This window comes from Hippopotamus amphibius, chromosome 10, assembly GCF_030028045.1.
Source record: "Hippopotamus amphibius kiboko isolate mHipAmp2 chromosome 10, mHipAmp2.hap2, whole genome shotgun sequence".
Lineage (NCBI taxonomy): Eukaryota > Metazoa > Chordata > Mammalia > Artiodactyla > Hippopotamidae > Hippopotamus > Hippopotamus amphibius.
Window position 1 is genome coordinate 17,181,449 of NC_080195.1, and position 24,024 is coordinate 17,205,472.

Below are 24,024 nucleotides of genomic sequence, written 5' to 3' on the forward strand. Positions count from 1 at the left end.
TTTTCTATTTACATGGATAATTAGCCATTCAGCAAGTGGTTGAAGGAAACAAGAGCAGCAAAACAACTACTTATTACCATTATAACTGACAGCACCCAAGGTGCACGTTACTCTTTCTCAATCCCATGAGATGGTGGTGATGAAATCACCAATCATAATTAAACTCTAAGTCATGCTTAATACCACTAAGTACTGGTTTAAGCCTTTTGCACGTCTGGACTGATTTCACCCTCAGCACAGCCCTGAGAGGTAGGTGCTATTATTATACCCATCATCGTAGGTGAGCAAACTCAGGTTAGGTAACTTTCCCAAGTCAGTGCTGGAGCTGCAGAAGGAGTAGTTGAAGGTCAATTTAAATAACTTTCCCGGGGCCGCCCAACTGTACGATCCCAGATATTCTGCCTTGGAGACTCTGTGATGACTTCATGGCAGAACAGAAAGCTAAGGAGGAGGGTGAAAAGATGTCATCAAATATCCTCCTTATTCAACATTCATTTCACAATCACAAATTAATGATGTAGCTTCTGCCACGTACAAGGAACCAGGCCAAGCATCAAGGGAGGTAAAGATTAGTGAGTATTTGCTTGTCATGTTTCAAGTGTGTGTACAGGGCCTGTGTTTACTCTAAGGCTCCTTTTAAGAACGTGTCAGAAAATAATTGCTCCACCATATGCTGGGAATAGAGCCACATCAACAGAGTACAAATCCTGGTAAGACACATCAAAGCTCTACAGTTTATGACAAAAAAAAGATGAAAAGAAATATGTATGAGGAAGTAGTAGAGAGCCAATATGCAAACGGAGGAACTTTAAAGTGAAGGTAGGACTTCCCTGGTGGTGCAGTGGTTAAGAATCCACCTGCCAATGCAGGGGACACGGGTTCAAGCTCTGGTCTGGGGCGATCCCACTATGCCCCGGAGCAACGAAGCCTGTGAGCCACAACTACTGAGTCCATGCACAGCAACTACTGAAGCCCACGCACCTAGAGCCCGTGCTCTGCAACAAGAGAAGCCACTACAATGAGAAGCCCGTGCACCGCCGTGAAGAGTAGCCCCCGCTCTCCGCAACTAGAGAAAGCCCACACAGCAATGAAGACCCAACGTAGCCATAAAAGAAATAAATGAATAAATAAATAAAGTGAAGGTAGTTCCAGTATCAGAAATTAAGCTGAAATACTCCTGTCTGTCCATCTATCTACCTATCTACCTGTCTATCTACTTGTCTGTCTATCTATCTAACTACCTATCTCTTTATCTATCTGCATGTTTGAATACTATCCAAGGACCTACTCAAAACCCTTGCAATATAACTACAACATTTTTATGCCAACAACAGCTTATAAGAATGTATGTGAAATGTGACTTGGGTCTTTTTTATTACAATGACTTATGCCAGATTCTTCTGTGCTATTTAAAAAGAAGTTGTAGTAGGCATTTTTCAACTATGTCACAGGAGCACACATACATGATGTCCCTCCAGCCCTGAAAGCCCCTCTCTCATTCCCCAGGTCCTTTCCTGGACACCCACTCCACTCTGACCGCTGTACTGGAATGTTCCCTTTCTCTTCTCACCCCACCTCTTTCAGCCAGCTTGTGTCATCTCTTCTTTTTGCCTCTCTTGCCAACCCATCTGGCTTCTTCACAAAGGAAAAGTTCCTCTTCCTCTTTCAGAGATTTCCCAGATGCTAAGAAAACAAGGCACGGATATGCCTTTGACACCACAAGCCCAAACCAGTCCTGATACACCAGAGATTAACCAAACAGAAAACGCTGTCAGGCCACCTAGAATAATGTGCACAGCCATATGTGAAAAAGGCAACATAAAGTAGAACTCACCTCCAGATTTTTAAAGTAAAAATGAGCAATCCCTGATTATACATTGACAGAGCATCTGTTTTGTGGTTTTTTAAAAGTATTTAATTCATTTTGCTTTTCTTACAGTTTCTCTTTTCTTATGACAAAATAATACATGCTCATTTAATTTAGAAAGTTAGAAACCCTATGGATCAACTGAAAAAAAAAAAAGAGGAAGAGGTCCCTGAAAATCCCAAGATACACTGTTAACACTGTAAGTGGGGAATGTTCCAGATTTATCTAGATCTTGATATCAACATCAACTCTACATCTCTTTTCCATTCCTTACATTCTATTAGTCTATAAATCAATCCTTCTAGAATAATGTTTCTGATCCTCTACAAAACCATCAAAAGTACTTTCTGGGCTTCCCTGGTGGTGCAGTGGTTAAGAATCCCCCTGCCAATGCAGGGGACATGGGTTTGAGCCCTGGTCTGGGAAGATCCCACACACCACAGAGCAATTAAGCCCGTGTGCCACAACTGCTGAGCCTGCACTCTACAGCCCATGCACTGCAACTGCTGAAGCCCTGGCGCCTAGAGCCTGTGCTCTGCAACAAGAGAAGCCACTGCACTGAGAAGCCCGCACACCACAACAAAGAGTAGCCCCTGCTCAGCACGCCACAAGTAGAGAAAGCCCATACACAGCAACAAAGACCCAACGCAGCCAAAAAAAAAAAAAAAAAGTACTTTCCTAAGAACCATTTTATTACCTCCTCCAGGTTTACAACATGAACAGCTCCCAGTGTGCACAGAATCAAATGCCACCACCTTTGCCTGGAATCCACTATGCTGTCCCAGCACCTCCATCGTGGACCCTCCTCTCCATCCAACCCAACTCCTCACCACCCAGACACATCTGCTCATTTACACCCCAGCCCTCCAGCCATCTCTTTGCCTCTGAAAGGCTCTCTTCTCTTTCCATCTGACCTAAACCTGGTTATTCTTTCAAGTTCTATTCTTCCAAAGACCTTCTGTGTTTGAAAGTATTTGTAAAATGGTGATTAAGAGTATATACTCGGGAGTCAAATTTCCTTGGTTCAAATTTTGCCTTGACCACTTGCTGGCTCTGTGACCATGAACAAGTTATTTAATTTTACGCTGCTCGGTTTCCTCATCTAAGACAGGGAGTTAATAATTGTCTGTACCTTCTAGGGTTGTTAGGAGAATTAAGTTGGTTACTAAATGTACAGGATCCTGGAAGGATGCTGGCACAGAATGAGTGCTCACAATGTTAGGTGCTATGGGGGTTGCCCTAGTACACACTGATCTAAGCTTCTTCTCACAGTCTGCACTTGACGCTTTTATCACCATACGTGTGTGTATACACGCACACTGCTTTGTAGTATGTAACCTTTGCAACTTCCTATATTTCTCTAGTGAAAGGATCCTTCCCAAGCAGGAATCAGGAACATGTCTCATGTCTGCCTGTGTCACCCACAGCCTTCTACATGGCATGATGCTGTGGACGCAGCAGTTACAGGTGACCGTGCACAGAACGGAATAGAATTCAACAAGTGAAACTGAATTGAATAACTTGTCCGAGGGTCCTAACTCCTTGGCTCCCATGCCACCTGAGTTAAGTACAGATTCCAAGGGTCATTTTGGAACCAGAAGGGACCTTAGAGACCATCTGGTTGGATCCCTCATTTCACAGAGGTCCAGTGATCACCTAAGGTCACCCAGCCAGTAGTCAGAGCTGGGAATGGAATCCTTGGGGAGTCCCGGAAAATAATCTGCCATGCTTCCCACTGTGCATTGGAAAGAAAGCATGTGTTTATTATTTCTTTTTTTATTTATTTATTTTTTATTATTTTTTGGGGGGGTACACCAGGTTCAATCATTATTATTTCGAGTACATAACCAAATCCCGACCAAATGAGCGGCTTAGAGGAAGTGGATGGGTGAGGGCTAAAGATAATTTAGCAGATGTGCACACGTCATGTAGAGAAACTCGTAGAAATAACAAGTAAATCACTGATGTCATGTAATTTTGATAAGGTCATCTTTTAAACTTGGCCACCGTATGATTCTGATGTATAGTGGTTATTTACGTTAACAACTCCCATTATTACATTTCTGGTCCTTCTAATTTCGCTACATAGAATAAGCCCATCAGTACTTCTTTGCTGGTGGTGGTGAGGTGACATGAAAAAAGATCTCCCAGCTCTGCTGAGTGAATACTGAGGGCCACATCTTCAGGGAAGAATAGGCCCAGGAGGAGGAGCGACAGAAGACAATGGAGCAAGCCTCCACCACCCTTGTTAGGAAAACAAGCTGTGGGTTACTAATGGGCTGGCATTCGGCCACAATGAGTGTATTGTGGCCAAGTTATAATAGTGAATGCAGAGGCCGTGGGCCGGCCCCATTCGTACCTAGCACAGTGGATTCACAGCCCAAAGAGAGGCAGCAAATCTCCCACCTTGTCAACATATCCAAGGCGCCCACTCATCCTAAGGCCACTCAGATGGCGTATCTTCTGAGCAAACATCAGAAACCTAAGAAACAGACAGCTTTCTTGGTGTAGAGACTAGAAGGGTGTTGGGAATTAAGCTCAAGTCTAATTTACTTTCACTAAAAGCTGTGCAAACTTGAGAAAGCCCTTTAGCCTCTGGCGGTCTAACCTAATCCCTTGTAAAATGTACGGTCCAGGCCAGACCAGTGGTCCCCAAGCTGGCTGCATGGCACCGTCCCTTGGGGCGGTTTATGCTCTCCTCCTTGGCTCTTCTTTCTGCATCTCCCCACCTTATCTTCAAGGCCTGGTCTCCTACAGTTAGGTAATCAATCACTAAATGAATCAACCTGCCTCTCCAGCCCATGCTGACAGCTGCCTTCTCTCCTTCCGTCGGCCCCTGCACGCTCACACTTGACCACAAGCTGTAATTGTATCTTGTGTGTATGTCATTCATCCCACTAGTTTGTAAGCTGTTTGTGGTCAGGGCCACTTCTGGTTTTCTTTTCACATATGCCTTTCTGACTTAGTGGACTGTCTTTATGTATACATTAGGGTAACAGTGATTCCACCTATTAATCTCAAGCAGTGACACACCCTGCAGTCGCCTCTTCTTCTTTTGTACGCATAGTTCCTGTCCTCGGCCTCTTCCTCCATGAAGCCCACCAGCTGATGCCACATTACAAGCCATTCCGTGAGCCACCTCTGTTAACTAAACGCATGAGAGCGTGTTCTCCTGTATCACCTTTGGTTGGCACCCAGGATCCAACACCCTTGCCTTGTCCTAGTGACTAAGTCAAGTTCATAAAGAAGAGCAGGGTTGTTACATGGAAGGGTGAGCTCCCCTCTATGCAGGTGGGGCACCAGATGGAGCCTGACGGCCAAGCGGTGGGTGGGGCTGTGAGCAGGGCTTCAGGCAGTAAGTAGCACATGCTCTGAAAGGTAGCGTCCGGGGCAAAGTTGGGATCCAGTCCAAAAGGTGATCTGAACAGAGGATCTGATCAGTAAAGCACCAAATGAGAGGAGGTAATGGGATCCTGAGGCCCCAGGGCAGAGTGAGCAGGTTGGGAATGTAGGTTGGGAGTCAACATCCTACCTGTGTGGGTGCTGGTCAAGCCCAGAAACTGGAGGCAAAGCTCTGATATCTTAGTTTCGCTGGTTTTTTTATTTCCTCTATAATGTGCCATTCTCTACAGCCATATACCAGGGGACATAAAATTTGCCATTTTACATCTTATCCTTTATTCCTCTTTTCTTACTTCCGCATCTGACATACCTTCCCAAATGGTTTTATTTCCATTTTGCCCATTTAAATACTTGGCAGGAAATTATCATGCTATAGCAACACCCATTTCCCTTTTTTGTGCCTTAAATCCCAGACCTCACTCACATCCATACACATTTTTAAAGGCAGGGTTTCACTTGTAAAATACATACAATTACTTCATGTTATACTGTAAACAATGTTTCATTTTGCAACAGTCTCCAAAATTACCATCAAATGTAGTTTGTGGTATTCTGGGGGTGTCTTTGGTTTGATGCATTTACTTGACTTTATGATCATTTTACTATATTGCACATCTGGGATAATCAAACCTGGACTTACCAGAATGCTCAAGAAATTGTATGTTTCCGTTTGTTTTAAAATAAGATTAGAAAACATTCCCCCAAACCCACTTGCACAGTGTACCCATTTCCCCATCTTGATGACTGGTAGACTGAGGACAGCCGGAGTATCACAGGACCATGGGTCTGGATGCCAGTATGTCCTCCGTGGCATCATGGATGTCTAGAGTTTGTATGAGACTGAAATACATGTCTGAAACAATTTTTAAAAACAAACTTCCTGACAACCTGGCTGTTTTCTTGCGATTTACCTCCTTTGGGTACAGTCTTGTGAATAAAAATAGCTCATCTTTATTGAGATGGCTTGGTGCATGTGCCAATGCTTTCCTTGCACGACCTCATTCTATCCTGACGACACGAGGCTGGTTCTATTATTGCTCCCTCCCCACCCCCACCACTCACGTCCTGAATGGAACAGGCAGTGTTTTCCTACAACCTGAACGCCGTCGGAACATCTAGTACACCCAGAGAAGCCTTGCATCCCACCAGGCCCACCAATCCATCTCTGGGGAGACGTTGGCACCCCTGGTGCTGGTGCCACTGAGTCTGGGAAGAGAGAGCTCTACCTTCAGGGCAGGATAAGTCATTTACTTTGAACCCAACTGTTTTCAGGGGGTAGAAATCTATCTGAAGGTAAATGTCAGAGTCTGGCTGAAGCATAGACTTTCCACCACCCACAGCAAGTCGGACCCAAAGTGCACCTCCAGGTAAGCAGCAAAGCAAAGGGAGGGTGCCCACATTGTCATGGAACCTCACCGTCTCCATCTGTTCTGCCAGAAAATGAAGTAAAACAAGCTTTGAAGGAAAGTGAGCTTGAATTAAAAAGACGCCTCCGCAACAATAGGAATGTACTCACTGCCACTGCGCTGCGCACTTAAAAATGGTTAAAATGGTATTGTTTGTGTTTACCAAACACAAACAGCAAAGTATAAACAAAATAATAAAATAAAAGAAATTGAAGGAAAAAAAAGACCTCTTCCTCAGTACAGCGCCGGAGCACGAAGGACAACATTTACCAAAGTCTACAGAGTCGCTCTCGACAGTGGGCTGCTTCTGTTTATAAACACTGCTCAACATCTTTCTCTCTGTCTTTTGAAATGCCCCCAGACCACTCCTCCAGGATGCCGGCAGGCAGGATTAGACTGGCCCGGAGCCCGCTGTCTGCTTCCTCGGCCCACCCTCCCTTTGTGTTGTCTGTGGGTGGATAAGCCATTGCCAACTGCGGCCAAACGAGCACAAGGCGCCCTCCCTTCTCTGCAGAAGCTATTTATTGTTTTCAGAGGAACCAGCCATCAGAGAGATCTCCTGAGCTCCACTCACTCCTCCGAACTTACAGTTCTTGACAGAAGAAACTAACATCCGATCAGACACCACAGGAACATCCTGAAAGACGATGCCTGGACCTGATTTTCCGGAAAGCAGCCCAGGCTTTCTTTATAAGCACATCGGCCAGCTTGTTTTCATGGCTGTGACACTGCTCACTGTCTAGCTTATGGCTCCAACATCTCCCTGTTGTTACCTGGTACTGATTTATATTTCGGCCATCATCCAGGCCACTTTTTCTAAGCTGCTTCTTATTTTCTTCTTTGGCTCACTACTGTGCCAAGAATTCCCCTGCCCTAAACTCTGAGAGTGTGTTTTGATGAGACTGAAGAAACAAAATGTTTCCAGGGAAGATGGAAATGGATGGTGTTGACGGGCTCAACCAGAGGTTTAATCACGTAGTCCAGAACATTCTTCTATTAATGTTTTTTATATTATCAACAAAATAAAGGCAAAAATTAAAATATGTATATATTGCAAAGCCATGTTAGGTCCAAGGACAAATCTATAGACACCAGATTGTGGGAAATGGGTACAGGGTGCCTGGAGGGAGAGTGGGTCCACCTGAGCCTGGGAAGTGATGTTGTGTTTTCCTAAAGGCGGTGAGGAGTAACAGCCCTCGTGCTGTGCCGTGTATCCCTCTGCACTTTCCAGCTGTGTCTATTTATAAAGGCTTTCAGTCACGGCTCACAATCGCCCTTGGGTTTCACTCTCAGTTCCTCAGCATGGCTGACGAGGCCCTCCCAGGTCCGACTCCTGCCCTCCTTCCAGTATCCTCTCTCCTTGCTCACCTCCTTCCTCCTCCCCTGCCCAGAGCCACCCCGTTGCCCCAACCCACACCCTCAGTGCTTCAGCGACTAGATGCTTTCTCAGCTAGAGGAAGCTCCTCATGCTGGTCCTTCCTTCTGGAACTTTCTTACACTCCTCTCCTATCTCCTTTGTTACCGGTGAACGCTCAGCCTTTACACATGGAGAGCCTGAGTTCTCTGCTCCTGGATCCTGTACTTCTGCTAGCAAGGCACTCACACAGCTGTATATTAAAATTGCACATTTAATAGCCTGTTTTCCCGCCAGACTAAGAGCTCTGTAGTTACAGATGTTGTGTCCATCTTGCTCACCATCATATCTCCAGCTTCTACCTAGCATAGGACCTTGAACATCATAGATGAAAAAAAAAATTGTTGGAAAAGAGGAACAGGATTAATTAAGGGAGGGTGGGGCAGGAGGATGGATTAAAAAGAAGGAGAGCAGGAACGGGGCGGGGGGAGGTGCTGTATAGAGTCAGGAAACAGAGCGAATCTTTGCTGCTTCTGATCTCAAAAGAGAGTGGAGATCTAGGTGATCGGGATGGACCGAGTCGGGAATCAAAGTCTGAATCTGTTTCAGCACCTGGAAATACAGAATCTTCAGCACATTCCTCAAACTCAGGACTCAGAGCTATTAATGAATTTCTCTTCGTGTGGGTGGATACTTACAAATGCCCATCCCTCTTTTGGTTTGTTGGAAAATTGAATTCTTTATTTAGATATAACTGAAACTGTGACCGCTGAGTTGCCTAAAAAGATGAAAGAACTTATGTGAAAGCATAAAGTGTGCAATTATTTTACCCAATCCGTCCTCATTTGAAATGTTTCTTTTACTGGGGAAAGGAAGACAAGTGTAGCACAGCTCAAAGCTGCCATCTAGTGGACCTTCCAGTGATCTGGGTTTGCCAATCTGAAGGAAGTGTCGCAGAATAAGAGACCCGGAGGAACGCACGTCACCTTGGCTCCATCCTCTGGGTGGTCAACGTCCACCTTTTAGGATGAGGCATCATGTATGGTTCTCTGACAGGGTTCTTCTTTCTAAATAGTCCCGTGTAATGTTTTAACAGTCTGACACCCAAAAAGTTATCCTAAATCAATGGGAAATTTCAACCACTTTCAATTCAAAGCTATCCCAACAAGAAATCAATGCACCACTCTGGAAATATCCTTTCCATTTCTGTTTTGAATATTAACTTTATAAATCAGATTTGTTAGTCTAATATCCAAAGAGCTAAAAAAGGAAGGGAAGGAGGGAGGGAGGGAAAAGTAAAGTAGACAACAAAACTATCTTCTTTGAATCTATTACCTCATTAAGCCAAGAGTATCCTTCGGTCTAACTGCCTTCCACCAGACATGCCTTGGTGCACCTGAGCAGGGCAGCAGCTCAACACCAGGAACCAGGAGGCTGGGGTTTAGATTCACGCTGCCACCCATCAGTTTGTCACTCTGGACCAGTCATCTATCATCTTTGACTGTCAGTTTCCTCATTTGTTACAAAGACAGGCTTAAGCATGAGCACTGGTAAGGTCCCTTTCAACACTAAAGTTCAGAGAGCTTGTTCCCAGAGGCTCAGACCTCAGGATCATAGGGGCCTGACTTTACACCCCCTCTAGGCTCAGTTTCCCTGCACCATTCTCCCACTGAAATACTTGTGGAAGAGCTACAGGGTGCCAGGCCCTGACCTGGGTGCCAGGGAAGCACCAGCTAATAAACAGACACCATCTTTGCCAAGCTTACAGCCTTGTAAGGGACACAGACATAGAACAAATGATTAAGGAAACAGCAGCTGCACCACTGGTGGTAAGGGCTCCGGTGAGGATGTGTAACTGGGGCCTAGTGGACGGTGGGGGCTGAGAGGAACGAAGGCTCCCCGAGGGAGTGACGGGCCTGGATCTGAAGGACGCCGAGCAGAAAATCCAGTGTGTGCATTACAGGCAGAAAGACCCAAGTGAGCCAAGGCCCCAGGGAGGAAGGAGTCTGGCTCATCTGCAGATCAGAAAAAGTCCATGGTGCCTGGAGTGTGGACAACAAGAGAGTGAAGTGAAGGGAGAGGGAAGCAGAGGGAAAAGCAGAGGCCAGGTGATGCACAGGCTTGTGGGCTGTGTTAGGAGTTTCAACTTTATCCTAAGAGCGGCAGAATTGCTCTCCTGAAGGGTTTGAAGCAGGAACGTGACATGGCCAGATGTGCTTCTGTGAAAGATCTGACGGCTATGTGTAAGACTGAGGTCCAGTTCAAGATTGGGTACACAGAGGCCAGTTGTGTGATTGTTGCTATGAGAGACTTGGGGGTGTTGCTGCTGTGGTGAGAAGTGGGTTCCAGAAATAATGAAACAGTAGCATCACTAGGGCACAGGAGTTGATTGGATATGGAAGTAAAAGGGAAGAGTCCAAGGTGATTCCTAGCTTCTGGTCAAGGGCAACTGGACGAAATTCATGCCATCCTCTGAACTGAAGGACACAGGAAGATGACTAGGTGTGGAGAAAGATCAGGAGCTCAGTTATAGATGGTTATGTTTCAAGAAAGTCTCAAGAAGGATCCGGGTAGGTGAGCATGCAGTTGGGGACCCAGAGCTCGGAAGAAGCACATCATCTAATCTGTGATAAATCGGGGCATCTGGCAGCACGCGCTGAGAAGAGGCACAGGACCAACATCGAACATCTGGGAGAGAAGAGGATGCAGAGTCGGTGAAGGAAACTGCAAAAAGGGGCCTGGAAGGTAAAAGAAAACAGGCAGGATATGGCATTGAGGAAGCCAAGAGGAGGGCATTCTCTTCCTCTGGTTGGATGTTGTGGGACAGCCACATGGGGATTAAAAAAGAGGATGCAGCTCAATAACAAAAAAAAAAAAACAGACAACCTAGTCCAAAAAATGGGTGGAAGATCTAAATAGACATTTCCCCAAACCAAAAAGCACAGGAAAATATGCTCAACTTCACTCATTATTAGAGAAATGCAAATCAAAACTACCATGAGGTATCACCTGACAGCAGTCAGAATGACCATCATCAAAAAATCTATAAACAATAAATGCTGGAGAGGATGTGGAGAAAATGGAACCCTCCTACACTGTCAGTGGGAATGTAAATTGGTACACCCACTATGGAAAACAGTAAGGGTGTTCCTTAAAAAACTAAAAATAGAGCTACGGTACGATTCCGCAATCCCACTCCTAGGCATATGCCCAGAGAAAACTATAATTCGAAAAGGTATATGCACCCCAATGTTCATTGCAGCACTATTTACAATAGCCAGGATATGGAAGCAACCTAAATGTCCATCAACAGATGAATGGATAAAGAAGATGTGGTACACATATACAATGGAATATTACTCTGCCATTTAAAAAAAAAACAAAATAATGCCAGAAAAAAACAGAAATAGCTTCATAGATGTAGAAAATGATCTTATGGTTACCAGGGGGGAAAGGAGGGAGGGGATAAATTGGGAGATTGGGGTTAACATATACACAGTACTATATACAAAATAGATTAATAAGGACCTACTGTACAGCACAGGGAACTCTGCTCAATATTCTGTAATGACATACATGGGGAAAGAATCTAAAAAAGAGTAGATACACGTATATGTAAAACTGATTCACTTTGCTGTAGAGCAGAACACTAAATCAACACAACAGGGCTTCCCTGGTGGTGCACTGGTTAAGAATCCGCCTCCTGATGCAGGGGACATGGATTTGAGCCCTGGTCTGGGAAGATCCCACATGCCGCAGAGTAACTAAGCCCATGTGCCACAACTACTGAAGCCTGTGCACCTAGAGCCCATGCTCTGCAACAAGAGAAGCCACCACACTGAGAAGCCCTCGCACAGCAACGAAAAGTAGCCCCCACTCTCCGCAACTAGAGAAAGCCTGTGCAGCAACGAAGACCCAACACAGCCAATAAATAAATAAATTTCAAAAAATCCTGTTTAGAAAATAAATAAATCAACACAACATTCTAAATCAACTATACTTCAATAAAAATTTTTTAAAAAGGAAAGAAAGAAGAAGAGAGAGGAGGGTGGCCAGAGGATACCTGAGGGCCAAGGCGAGGCTTCTTCACGTGGAGACTTCAGGAAAGGAACTCTTCAAGAAGACAGGGTTGAAGACTGAGAACAAGGAGGCAATAACTGGTGTCTTAAGGCTCCTGAGAAGGCTTATAAGGATGAGATCTAGGGTACAGGTGGCACTTTGACCTTCATCAAGAGGAGAGAGCCTTCCTCCACTATAATTTTAAGTGCAGGGAAGAAGGAAATGTGATGAAGACATTACGGCAATTCTAGGGCTCCAGTTTCTCAGTGAATTGGGTGAGAATTGCATTAGCTGGAAGTGAGAGAGATGGAGATGATCAGAGGTTTAAGAAGAGAGAAAACATGAGCTCACTAGAGACATAGATTCAGCTTTACCAGGCACGCGTGAGGTGACCACAAACTAATGGCACCTGTCGGGCCAGCTGTGTGGTTTCCTCCAGTCACACTGAGGGTCCACGTGCTGACAAGGGAAGGGAGGTGAACAAGTTTATTTGGGTTGGAAGTTTCCAAGTGGGCACAAAGGAAAAACAGAGGGCAAACTAACTTACTTAGGACATGCTCAAGAGTTTAGTAGAAATGACAGACTCTGGAATCTAAGATGAAGAGAGAAGCGAAGACAGAGGGGCCAGGGTGGATAAAGAGCGAGATGGTAGAGGGTGTCAACTGACTCATGGCTCCTGAGGTCAACATGCAACAAAGGCCCTGAGATGATGGGGCTGGGTCCCGGTGGCACAGCATCCTCAATGTTGAATACATTCATGCTTTGTCGTTACGTCCCCGGAACAAACCATGCACACATCAGCACTAAGTGTAACGATCTTTAAATGCTGAACGAGTGCACGACTGAAAACCGACTTCTGCATGCTCACTAAGCCCCTGGGGAAACCAAACAATATCTCCTGACTTCTGGTTTATGTCAGGCACTGCTCTAGGTGCTAGGAATCTGATGAACCCATCAGATGTGGTATTTACCCTCCACAGGCTTCTGCTTTCATGGGGAACGAGGAATACAGGCCCAGATTTCAGAAGAATTGCTCAATTAAATGACAGTGGGAAAGGGATGTGCAAACTTTCTTGGATCCTCTACATCACCAGCCACGTTGACTGTGCACAATTCCCCGATTTATGTGAGTTCTGGTCAGAATGAATTGTCCCAACAGATCACTTGGATTATTGTACTTGAGAGAGATGCATTGCCTGGTAACAATTAGGTTCAATTTATTGAACATTTACCATTGGCCAGGCAGCAGTTACCAAAGATAATATTATTTCCATATTTCAGACGAGGAAACTGGGTTCTAGGGAAATTACTGATCAAAGATCACTTTACAGGTGAATGGTAAAGGCAGGATTCCAACCCCAAGCTGTGCCTCAGCCTGACCTCTCCGTTCCAGAAGCTCCCTCTTCTGGTCAGAAGATTCCACGTGGTCAAACGTAGTAGCAGGCGAACTCAGTTCCGGAAAGCTAACACGACCAGGCCTTCAGAACCCCATCAGCACACTGGAAAGAATGCATTCCACGGGAAAAGAAAACACAGGATGAACACCTCTCTATCCAAAGGCACCATGTTCCGGGAAAGATGTCAAGAGCCAATTAGTCGAATCTCTGGTGTCAAATAAATCATGATTTTGTTGTTGTTTGATATAGAGTTATGACTAGATGTTTTTCACATTTTTCACATTTTTCCACAAAGTCCTTGGGGGCCCACATCTGTCTTTACTTTCTTATAAAGCCCTAACTGTGCTTTGAAACGAATCATATTTAATGCTAAGTCAAAACTTGTTTTTTCAGCTCCAAGATATTTCTCTTTGATTCAGATTCATATTTACTGCACTTTGAGTCATTAAGATATTTTCAAACACATTTCAAACATTTTGGCTAATATAACTTTGAAAATACTCCTGGAATATTTGAAATATTCAAGGGCTAAATCATTTAAGTTTAGGATAGTTTGTTAAGTCAAAGACTGTTCAGAATAATTTAAATCAGCTCAATTCTGGTTTTAAAAAAGTGTGTAAATTTGTGTTTGGTAAATTAAGTCATTTAAAAGGTATATGGTATGGATTTGCCTGGTGGTCCAGTGGCAAAGAATCCGCTTTCCAATGCAGGGGACGTGGGTTCAATCCCTGATCAGGGAACTAAGATCCCACGTGCTGAGGGGCAACTAAGCCCATGAGCCACAACTGCTGAGCTTGCATGCCTCAACTACAGAGACTGCATGCCACAACTGCAGAGCCCACATGCTCTGAAACATTTGTGCCACAATTAGAGAGCCCATGTACCCTGGAGCCCGTGTGCCACAACTAGAGAGAAGCCCACGCACCACAACAAAAGATCCTGCATACCTCAATGAAGATCTCACATGCCACAACCAGACACAGCCAAAGACCCAACACAGCCAAAAATATATAAATATATTTTTTTAAAGGTGTATAGTAGTAAATCTTGCCAGATTTGTTCCAAGCCGTAGATACACATGCACACACATGTCAAGTGTGGAGATGAAAATTGGTAAAAACTGTCTCATTCCCTCACCCTCTATTCCTCATCCAATCCAATAACCCTTCAGAAAAAACTCTACACTGTCACATCACATGAAGCCAGAAGGGTATTTTCAGAATAAAATGTGAAAGAGGACTTAATACAAGAGGTTAGATAGACAGAGAGATGTTTCTTATACACAAACATTATTTATTCTCTGAGGTGTGTGTGAGAGAGAAGGGGATTGTCATTCAGTCATTGAGTAGGTAAAGCTAAATGCCAAGCATTGAGCTAAATCCCAGTGAAAAATACAGATGGAAAAAAGAAGAGTTACAAGTATGAAGAGCATGCAAAAAAGGATGCACCAGGGACCATGAGGATGCAAATCTAGGGAGGCCTGACACAAGCTTCCCAAGAGTGACCCTGAGACTGAAGTCAGCCTAGTGAACGGGGGCCCAGAGTGGTCCAGACCATGAAAGCAGCAAGTTTTAAGCCTCTAAGAGCTTGGTGCATTTAATGATGTCACAGGAACCTGGGCCAATTAAAGGAGACACTAATCTAGACACCAGGGTTGATTCAGGGAGGGTCTCAAAGAGTCATGTGAGGATGTTGAACTTCTTTACCAACGGAGACCTGCTGAGTGTTAAGCAGGGGATTGACACAATCAGACCTGTGTTTTTTAAGCTTCACTGTAGCTGCAGTGAGGAGGACGGAGGAGGACCAGCCTGGGTGTGGTTATTACAGTACAGGTGGTGATGAGGGATAACATGCATGTGACTGCGGTAGCAACACCAGAGGTGGAAAGAGGACAGGTTTATGGCTCTTAAGAAAGTTGAAGTATTTCAAGCATCTTCTCTGACCACAATGACATGAAACTAGAAATCAACCACAGGAAAAGAAATGAGAAAAAAACAATTAAGTGGAGACTAAATGACATGCTACTAAAAATCCAGTGGGTCAATGAGGAAATCAAAAAGGAAATTAAAAATACCTTGAGACAAATGACAATGAAAACACAACCGTACAAAATCTATGGAACGCAGCAAAAGCAGTTCTTAGAATGAAGTTCATAGCAATACAGACCTTCCTCAAAAAACAAGAAAAATTTCAAGTAAATAACCTAACCTACCACCTAAAAGAATTAGAAAAAGAAGAACAAACAAAACCTAAAGTCAGCACAAGGAAAGAAATAATAAAGATCAGGGAGGAAATAAATAGAGATTTAAAAAAATAGAAAAAAAAAATCAACAAAACCAAGAGCTGGTTCTTTGAAAGGGTAAACAAAATTGACAAACCTCTGGCCAGATCCACCAAGAAGAAAAGATAGAGACCCCAAGTAAATAAAATAAGAAATGAAAAAGGGAAAATCTCAACTGATAATGCATAAATACAAAAAACCTTAAGACAATACGATGAACAATTACATTTCAACAAATGTGACAACCTAGAACAAACAGAAAACTTCCTAGAAACATACAGCCCACCAAAACTGAATTGAGAATAGATAATTTGAGCAGACCAATCACTATAAGTGAATTGGAATCTTAAAACAAAACAAACAAACAAACAAACAAAAACTTCCTATAAACAAAAGTCCAGGACTAGATGACTTCACAGGAGAATTCTACCAAACATACAAAGAAGAACTTATACTGATTCTTCTCAAATTATTCCAAAAGATTGAAGAGGAGAGAATATTCCCAAAGACATTCTATGAAGCTATCATCACCCTGATACCAAAATCAGATGAAGATAGCAGCAAAAAGGAAATTAAAGGCCAATATCTTTGATGAATATAGATGCAAAAATTCTCAAAATATTAGCAAACTGAATGCAACACCACATAAAAAAGATCATATACCATGACCAAGTGGAATTCATCACAATTTCACAAAGATAGTTCAACATACGAAATCAATCAACGTAATACATGACATTAACAAAAGAAAAGTAAAAAACCACATGGTCATCTCGATAGATGCAGGAAAAGCATTTGACAAAATTAAACATCCATTCATGATAAAAACTCTTACCAAAGTGGGTATAGAGGGAACATATCTCAACATAATAAAAGCAGTTTAAGACAAACCCACAGCCAATATAATACTCACGAGTGAAGCTGAAAGCCTTCCTGCTAAAATCTGGAACAAGACTAGGATGCCCACTCTCACCACTTCTATTCAACATAGTATTAGTCATCCTAGCCCCAGCAATAGGATGAAAAAAAAAAGAAAAAGAAAAAAAGAAATAAAAGGCATCCAAATTGGAAGGGGTAAAATTGTCACCATTATGCAAATGACATGATACTATATATAAAAAACCCTAAGGACTCCATGATACTACCTATAGAAAACAGTAAGGACTCTACATAAAAACTACTAGATCTAATAAATGAATACAACAAAGTAGCAGGATACAAGATTAACATTCAGAAGTAGGTTGTATTTCTTTACACTAACAATGAAATATCAGAAAATAAATGTAAAAAAAAAACCTTTTAAAGTTGCACACACACAAAAATACCTAGGAATGAACCTGACCAAGGATTTGAAAGACTTGTATGCCGAGAACTATAAAACATTAAGAAAGGAAATTAAAGAGGATTCAAAGAAATGGAAAGATATCCTGTTCTCTTGGATTGCAAGAATTAATATTGTTAAAATGGCAATACTACCCAAAACAATCTACAGATTTAATGTGATCCCTATCAAATTACCCATGTCATTTTTCACAGAACTAGAGTAAATAATCCAAAAATTTATATGGAACCATAAAAGATCTAGAATTGCCAAAGCAATCCTGAGGGAAAAAACAAAGCAGGAGGCATAACTTTCCCATACTTCAGACAATACTACAAAGCTATAGTGATCAAAACAGTATGGTATTGGTACAAAAACAGACATACAGATCAATGGAACAGAAATAAACCTACACACCTATGATCAATTAATCTTTGATAAAGGAGGCAAGAACATAATATGGGGAAAAGTCTCTTCAACAAGGGGTGTTGGGAAAGTTATACAGCTGCATGTAAATCAATGAAGTTAGGACACACCTTTACACCATGCACAACAATAAACTCAAAATGGATTAAAGACTTAAACATAAGGCATGACACCATAAAACTCCTAGAAGAAAGCATAGGCAAAACATTCTCTGATGTAAATCATATCAATGTTTTCTTAGGTCCGTCTTCCAAGGCAACAGAAATAAAAACAAAAATAAACAAATGGGACCTAATCAAACTTACAAGTTTTTGCAAAGCAAAGGAAACCATAAAAAAAAAAAAATGAAGAGAAAACCTATGGAATGGGAGAAATTATTTGTGAATTATGTGACTGACAAGGGCTTAATCTCCAAAATATACCAATAGCTCATACAACTCAAGAACAACAAAAAAAACCAAACAATCCAATTGAAAAGTGGGCAGAAGACCTTAACAGACATTTCTTCAAAGAAGACATACAGATGGCCAGTAGGCTCATGAAAAGATGCTCAACATCACTAATTAGTAGAGAAATGCAAATCAAAACTACAATGAGGTACCACCTCACACCAGAGTCAGAATGGCTATCATTTAAAAGTCTACAAATAATAAATGCTGGGGTGTGTGTGGAGAAAAGGGAACCCTCCCACAGTGTTGGTGGGAATGTCAGTTGGTGCAGCCACTATGGAAAACAGTATGGAAGTCCCTCAGAAAACCAAAAACACAATTACCATACGATCTAGCAATTCCACTCCTGGGCATATGCCCAGATAAAACTGTAATTCAAAAAGATACGTGCACCCCTATGTTCACAGTAGCAATACTCACAATAGCCAAAACATGGAAACAACCTAAATGCCTATCAACAGATGAATGGATAAAGAAGATATTACATATATATAATGGACTACTACTCAGCTATAAAAAAGAATGAAATAATGCCATTTGCAGCAACATAGATGCAACTAGAGATGATCATACTAAGTAAAGTAAGTCAGAAAGAGAAAGACAAATACCATAAGATATCCTTTATATGTGGAATCTAAAATATGGCACAAATGAACCTATCTACAAAACAGAAACAGAGTCACAGACATAGAGATCAGACTTACGGTTGCCAAGGGGGAGGGGAGAGGGATAGACTGAGAGTTTGGGGTTGGTAGATGCAAACTATTACATTCAGAATGGATAAATAAGGTCCTACTGTATAGCACAGAGAACTAATATACCCAATCTCCTGAGATAAACTATAATGGAAAAAAATATAAAAATGAATGTATGTATGTGTATACCTGAGTCACTTTGCTGTATAGCAGAGATTGGTACAACACTGTAAATCAACTACAATATAAAAGGAACGGAAGGAGGGAGGGAGTTGAAGTGACTGAACTTGGTGACTGATTGGATGTGGGGAGCAATGGAGAGAGGAAAAAGCCAAGAATGTTCCCCAGTTTTCAGGCTGAACAACTGAGTCGATGGTGGTGTCCTTGAGGGAAATGAAAACCAAGGAGGTGGAGTTTGTGTGGAAATATGAATCTGTTTTGCACATGCAGAGTTTAGGATGGATGCCTGAGATCCACATTCTTTCCTCTCCCATTGCAGTCAGCTCAAACAGATGATCTCTATTTCTCTAACCTGAATCATATGAAGAAAGGTCTGGAAAGAATCTTAGGAAGCACATAGACCAATCCCCTTCATTCTTTGCAAGAGGAAACTGAGGGAGGGAGTTTAGGGGGCTTCCCCAAAGATACACAGGGCTCCTACTCCTAACCCCATAGGCCCTCTCTTGCACCCACTAAAACATGCTCTGTTTTCTTGCCTTTCATAGTTTTCATAATCATCACCTTAACCACTTTTCCTGGAAGTACTCATTTGAACATGAGAAATCTTTGGCCTTCTTACCAACTGATGCCTCTGAATACAAAAGCCATATACTTAGAAATGTAAAAAATAAATCAGAAGTTGAAAAGGTCAAAAGCAGTTCATCTCTGGTCAAGTTGCTCATAGAAATCTCCCACGAGTTTTCATCACAATTACTTCAAAAATAATAAAGAATCGAGTCCACTATTTTTTACAATATGAATTCTTAAATCTCTACCTCTATACATCACAGTTTCAATTATCTGTCATATGGCTTCCTGTAACAGTTCACTGTTTAACCAATGTTGGTAGCATTTGCAATAATTTTTTTTAACTGGGTAAAGAAATAAAACAATGGCTTTTGCTCATTGAGCTTCCATTTTTATAATCTACTAAAGTGAAGCGGTAAATGGCAGACACAATTTGATATCAGGCAAAGACACAAAGCCAAATCCTTGATACAACACAAGTAAAACAAAAGACTTACCTGAGGCGGGTGTCCTTAAAGGCGTCAAGGTATGCAGGATAGCTCCATCCGATTTTATTCCCTTTACATCGAAGCTCTAGAGTTTCCCCTGCCATTAGACTCAGGGTAGCAGCGGGTTTCTGGAAGCGACCTTTATCCATCATTTGCATCATTATAGACTGTGTCTTTGGCATTGGATCAGCAGAGTCCCTGTCCTTCATTTTAGGAATTTTGGGCTTCACCTTTTTGTTGGCAGGCTTGATTCTGTTCTCTCCTGGCTCCTTTGGACGCTTGTTCTTGGGAGGATGTTGACCAGTAACTGGTACAAACATGAGGAGAGAACAACGGGCTTTGGTGGTTAACATACCCAGAGTCTTCAACCCCTGAAACAGATCACTTTTAATACCCCTCTCCTCTTACATCAAAGTTACTTTTAGGAATAATCATTATTTTCTTGGTTCATTCTTTAGCTTTAAACCAATTAGTAACTGAAAGGGAATCAATTTCAGCTTCCAAAATTTTATCCAAACTCAGAGAAATATTTCACGTATGAACTAACATTCACGCTTCCCAAACCACACTTTTCCTTGTGGTTCACACTTAGTCTCACCAGCTCTAAGGTGGTACCCAGAATGGTGGACCTGAAGTCTCTCGAGGTCTGTTTCCGGTCCTTGCCTACTCAGTGCTGTCATTGTTCATTTTGAACCAACTGTTTAAATGCAGGAATATGTAGTCTCCAGAAAGTGGAGACACAGACTACACTGCAAGCACACTCAGGAGTTTTCGAACCATCACGAACTTTCTCCCAAATTAGTACGTACAGTGGCGTCTGTGTATGTCAGGGTTGACAGCATCCATGTAGGATACAAGGCTTAATCAGAAATATGTACTAACCCTGTGCTCATTTAAAGCATACATATACGTTATTAAAACTCAGCAGTGGACTTCCCTGGTAGCACAGTGGTGAAGAATCCTCCTGCCAATGCAGGGGACACGAGTTCAAGCCCTGGTCCAGGAAGATCCCACATGCCGCGGAGCAACTAAGCCTGTGCGCCACAACTACTGAGCCTGCACTCTAGAGCCTGAGAGCCACAGCTATTGAGCCTGTGTGCCACAACTACTGAAGCCCTCACACCTACAGCCCATGCTCCACAACAAGAGAAGCCACCACAGTGAGAAGCCCATGCACTGCAATAAAGAGTAGCCCCCTCTCGCCACAACTACAGAAAGCCCGATTGCAGCAATGAAGACCCAATGCAGCCAATAAATAAAAATAAAAAAATTTATTTAAAAAAAGCTCAATGGTAACTATAGCAATGGTTTAGACCTTAGCCAACAAAATATATTGGGGGGAGGAGCATTTTATCACCAACATTGTTGAGAATTGCTGGCAAATGGTGGTAAATAAGAACTGACCACCTTTAAGTCCATTTTCTTACTGCTGTTTTCTCCTTCTCAGACAATGCTGCCCTGCCCTTGGAATGCCTCCTGGTTCCAGAAATCTCAACTGCCCACCCAGGCTGCGTGGTCACGTGCTGTGTCCACCCAGCAAGGAGGAAGAGATGAGGCAATTCACCTGCCCCAGTGTCAGCATCAGCTCCAAGGTGACCTTGATATAAGCCCACAGTGTTATAAACCATCCAAACTTACAGGCTCTTGAGAGATCATGTAAGGTCCTCATGTTACAGATTTTAAAAAATAATAAAGGAGACCTTAAAAGTTAAATGAATTGCACAAAGCTGGTTAGTAGCAGAACGTACGAGTAAAACTCAGGTCTCCTGACTCCCATTTCACTACATGTAGATAAATAACCTGTAGATATTTTGAACAGATAACCACACAAATCTCAACCAACTGAGGGAATTACAGGGCATTTGTATAAAACAAGTAAATGTGACTAATCAGAAGAAAATGTTTTCCCTCCTTGATGTTTATATTTATCTAATATTGCCTTGGTGCATAAAGGGCTCAGGTGGTCAAAAGTACAGAGACACTGAAATTGGGATCAAGAGGTGGAAAAAGGCAAGGGTTGCAAGCTTTTATACCAAGCAGATGACAAAATGAGGTAAGCCAGGTGGGCCTGCAGAGGCCACGCCCTCCCAAAGGGACAGCTGCCTGGAGGGAGCAAGTGTCCACGGTTCCAGGATCTGATTTCTCAAAGGGTGGCAGAAGCGCAGGTTTCCTGATTTATAAAGATTAGAAACTTGATTTTTTAGAAACTTCAGGTCTGAATCTCTCAGGTAAGGAGTCAGGCAGTGGTTTTCCTTGGAGAGCTGGGAATGACCAGGAGGGGTCAGAAGAGCGACTGCCGGTACCATCCTGTCTTCATCTGGGCTGGTCACATGGGTGTGTGCAGTCTGTGAGCACTTCAAGGAGCGCTACACTTATGATCTGTACCAAAAGCTCAACTGACGTGGACTCAACTGTGTAACGATGAACTTGATTTCTTCAGCGTGTTGCCCTTTGAAACAGCAGCCATTTGGCCTCTGCTCTTGGTTCCGCCTGGCCCAGACTCTGGACCAATCCCACTGTGAGCTCAGTATCAACATCCAGTCCTTGGCTTGCAGCCTTCTTTCGGCTTGGCTGCCTTATCCTGAGCCCCGCTATCCTTTCTATGACTCCAGGTCCATCTGTGACCTCTCCTTTCCCCGGGTCTGAGTCTCTTCTCATCTGCCATCCTTCCTCTACTCTGCTTCCTCTGGGTCATGGGCCCCGCTGAGCTATCCCAGTCCTTCCAGGGAGCAGAGCTGTGCCCTTGAGCCCTTGTCTCCACAGCGAGTCCCCAATACTTGCTGTTGAACCTACTGTTTGTCAAGACTTCCCCAGACCCTGCACATTTGGTTTATTTACCCCCAGGGTACTAACGACAGAGGGCGGTGGGTGGGGGCGGGGTCATCATTTGGAACATCTTATACCCACAGAAATATACGAATCCAGCAGCATTGGTGGTGCAGCATAAGCCTCAGTGCTGTAATAAGTAAAGTCACTGTCTTTTTCTTAAGGCAGAAAATAAAAGCCTACCCTGACGCTGTCCAAGTCATCTGTGCCCTGCAAGCATTTGAGTCATACCATGCCTATGAGCATCACGGACCTCTGGACTGATGTCTAATTTGGTGTTTTCTTTATCATGTAACAGGAATTCAAGCTATCGGAAATGACAACAACTGCTTGTAAATCCTAGGGAATTTAGGCAGCCCATGCAATTTGCCTGATTCTAAGCTCTCAGATCCTGTGTGGTGATGCTACTCAGGAACATTCGATTAACTAATTATGGCTATTACGGCTTCAGGTGTGTGCGATCATCGCTGAAAAATCATCTGACCTTTCGACCAAATAGGCCCATCGGTTGGTCCAGCTGCCTGACTGTGGAATTGGTCCATGGTTTGAGAGTAATGACACTAAGTTCAAGGAGCCAGACAAGTGGCCCCACAGACAAGTCCTAGGATTGAGTGACTCCCAAATCCCATATCTAACTTTTTAAAAGAATATGAGTCTTCAGGCTAAGTAAATTAGTTTTTTTCCAAAGGCCTAAAAAAACATAAAAATTTACATTGTAGATGGATAAAAGTGAAAGTCCATTACCATTGCATTTTTGAGATTATGGCACAGTATATTTTATGGAGAAATAAATGGTAAAATTCACAAACCATTAAATGTCATTATGGACTTTAGGTCCGAAAGTCATTATCAACTTACTGTGCGATCTTGGGAAGTTACCCTCTCTCTTAGTTTCCTCATCTGTAAATTGAGAACTATATGGTTATAATGACTATCTCATGGGTTGTTGTGGGGATTAAATGAGTTAATATGTTTAAAATACTGAGACTAGTCTCTGGCTCACAGTAAGTAAGCGCTAGCGAGGTGCCGCTTGTTGTTTTGAGGTCGTCACTTAATGGCTCAGGGTGATCTCCATGGTAAACTTGTGATGGAGGCAAAGCAGCTCATTATTCTTCCTAATTTTCAGGTGAAAAAAATTGAGACCACAGATGCCAAGTAGCTCATTCCAGGTTACTAAAAAGGCAGTGAAAAACCAGATCTACAGTCTTCTCTGTTTCTTGTTACTTCTTTCAATTCACTTGAGATCAGCATTTCGCTTTATTTGCACGAATCTCACGCACAGCGCCATTGTCTAAGTGCTTTCCTT

The 24,024-nt window shown here is 42.9% G+C and overlaps 1 protein-coding gene across 1 annotated transcript in view; it reads right to left on the minus strand.

The window, feature by feature from the left end:
• Window positions 1–24,024, minus strand: part of PDGFRL (platelet derived growth factor receptor like) — a 47,610-nt gene that overhangs the window by 18,100 nt on the left and 5,486 nt on the right. Inside the window, exon 2 of the mRNA XM_057697163.1 lies at window positions 19,902–20,199. Within this exon, the coding sequence (XP_057553146.1) occupies window positions 19,902–20,199 (298 nt within the window). The remainder of the gene's footprint in view (window positions 1–19,901; window positions 20,200–24,024) is intronic.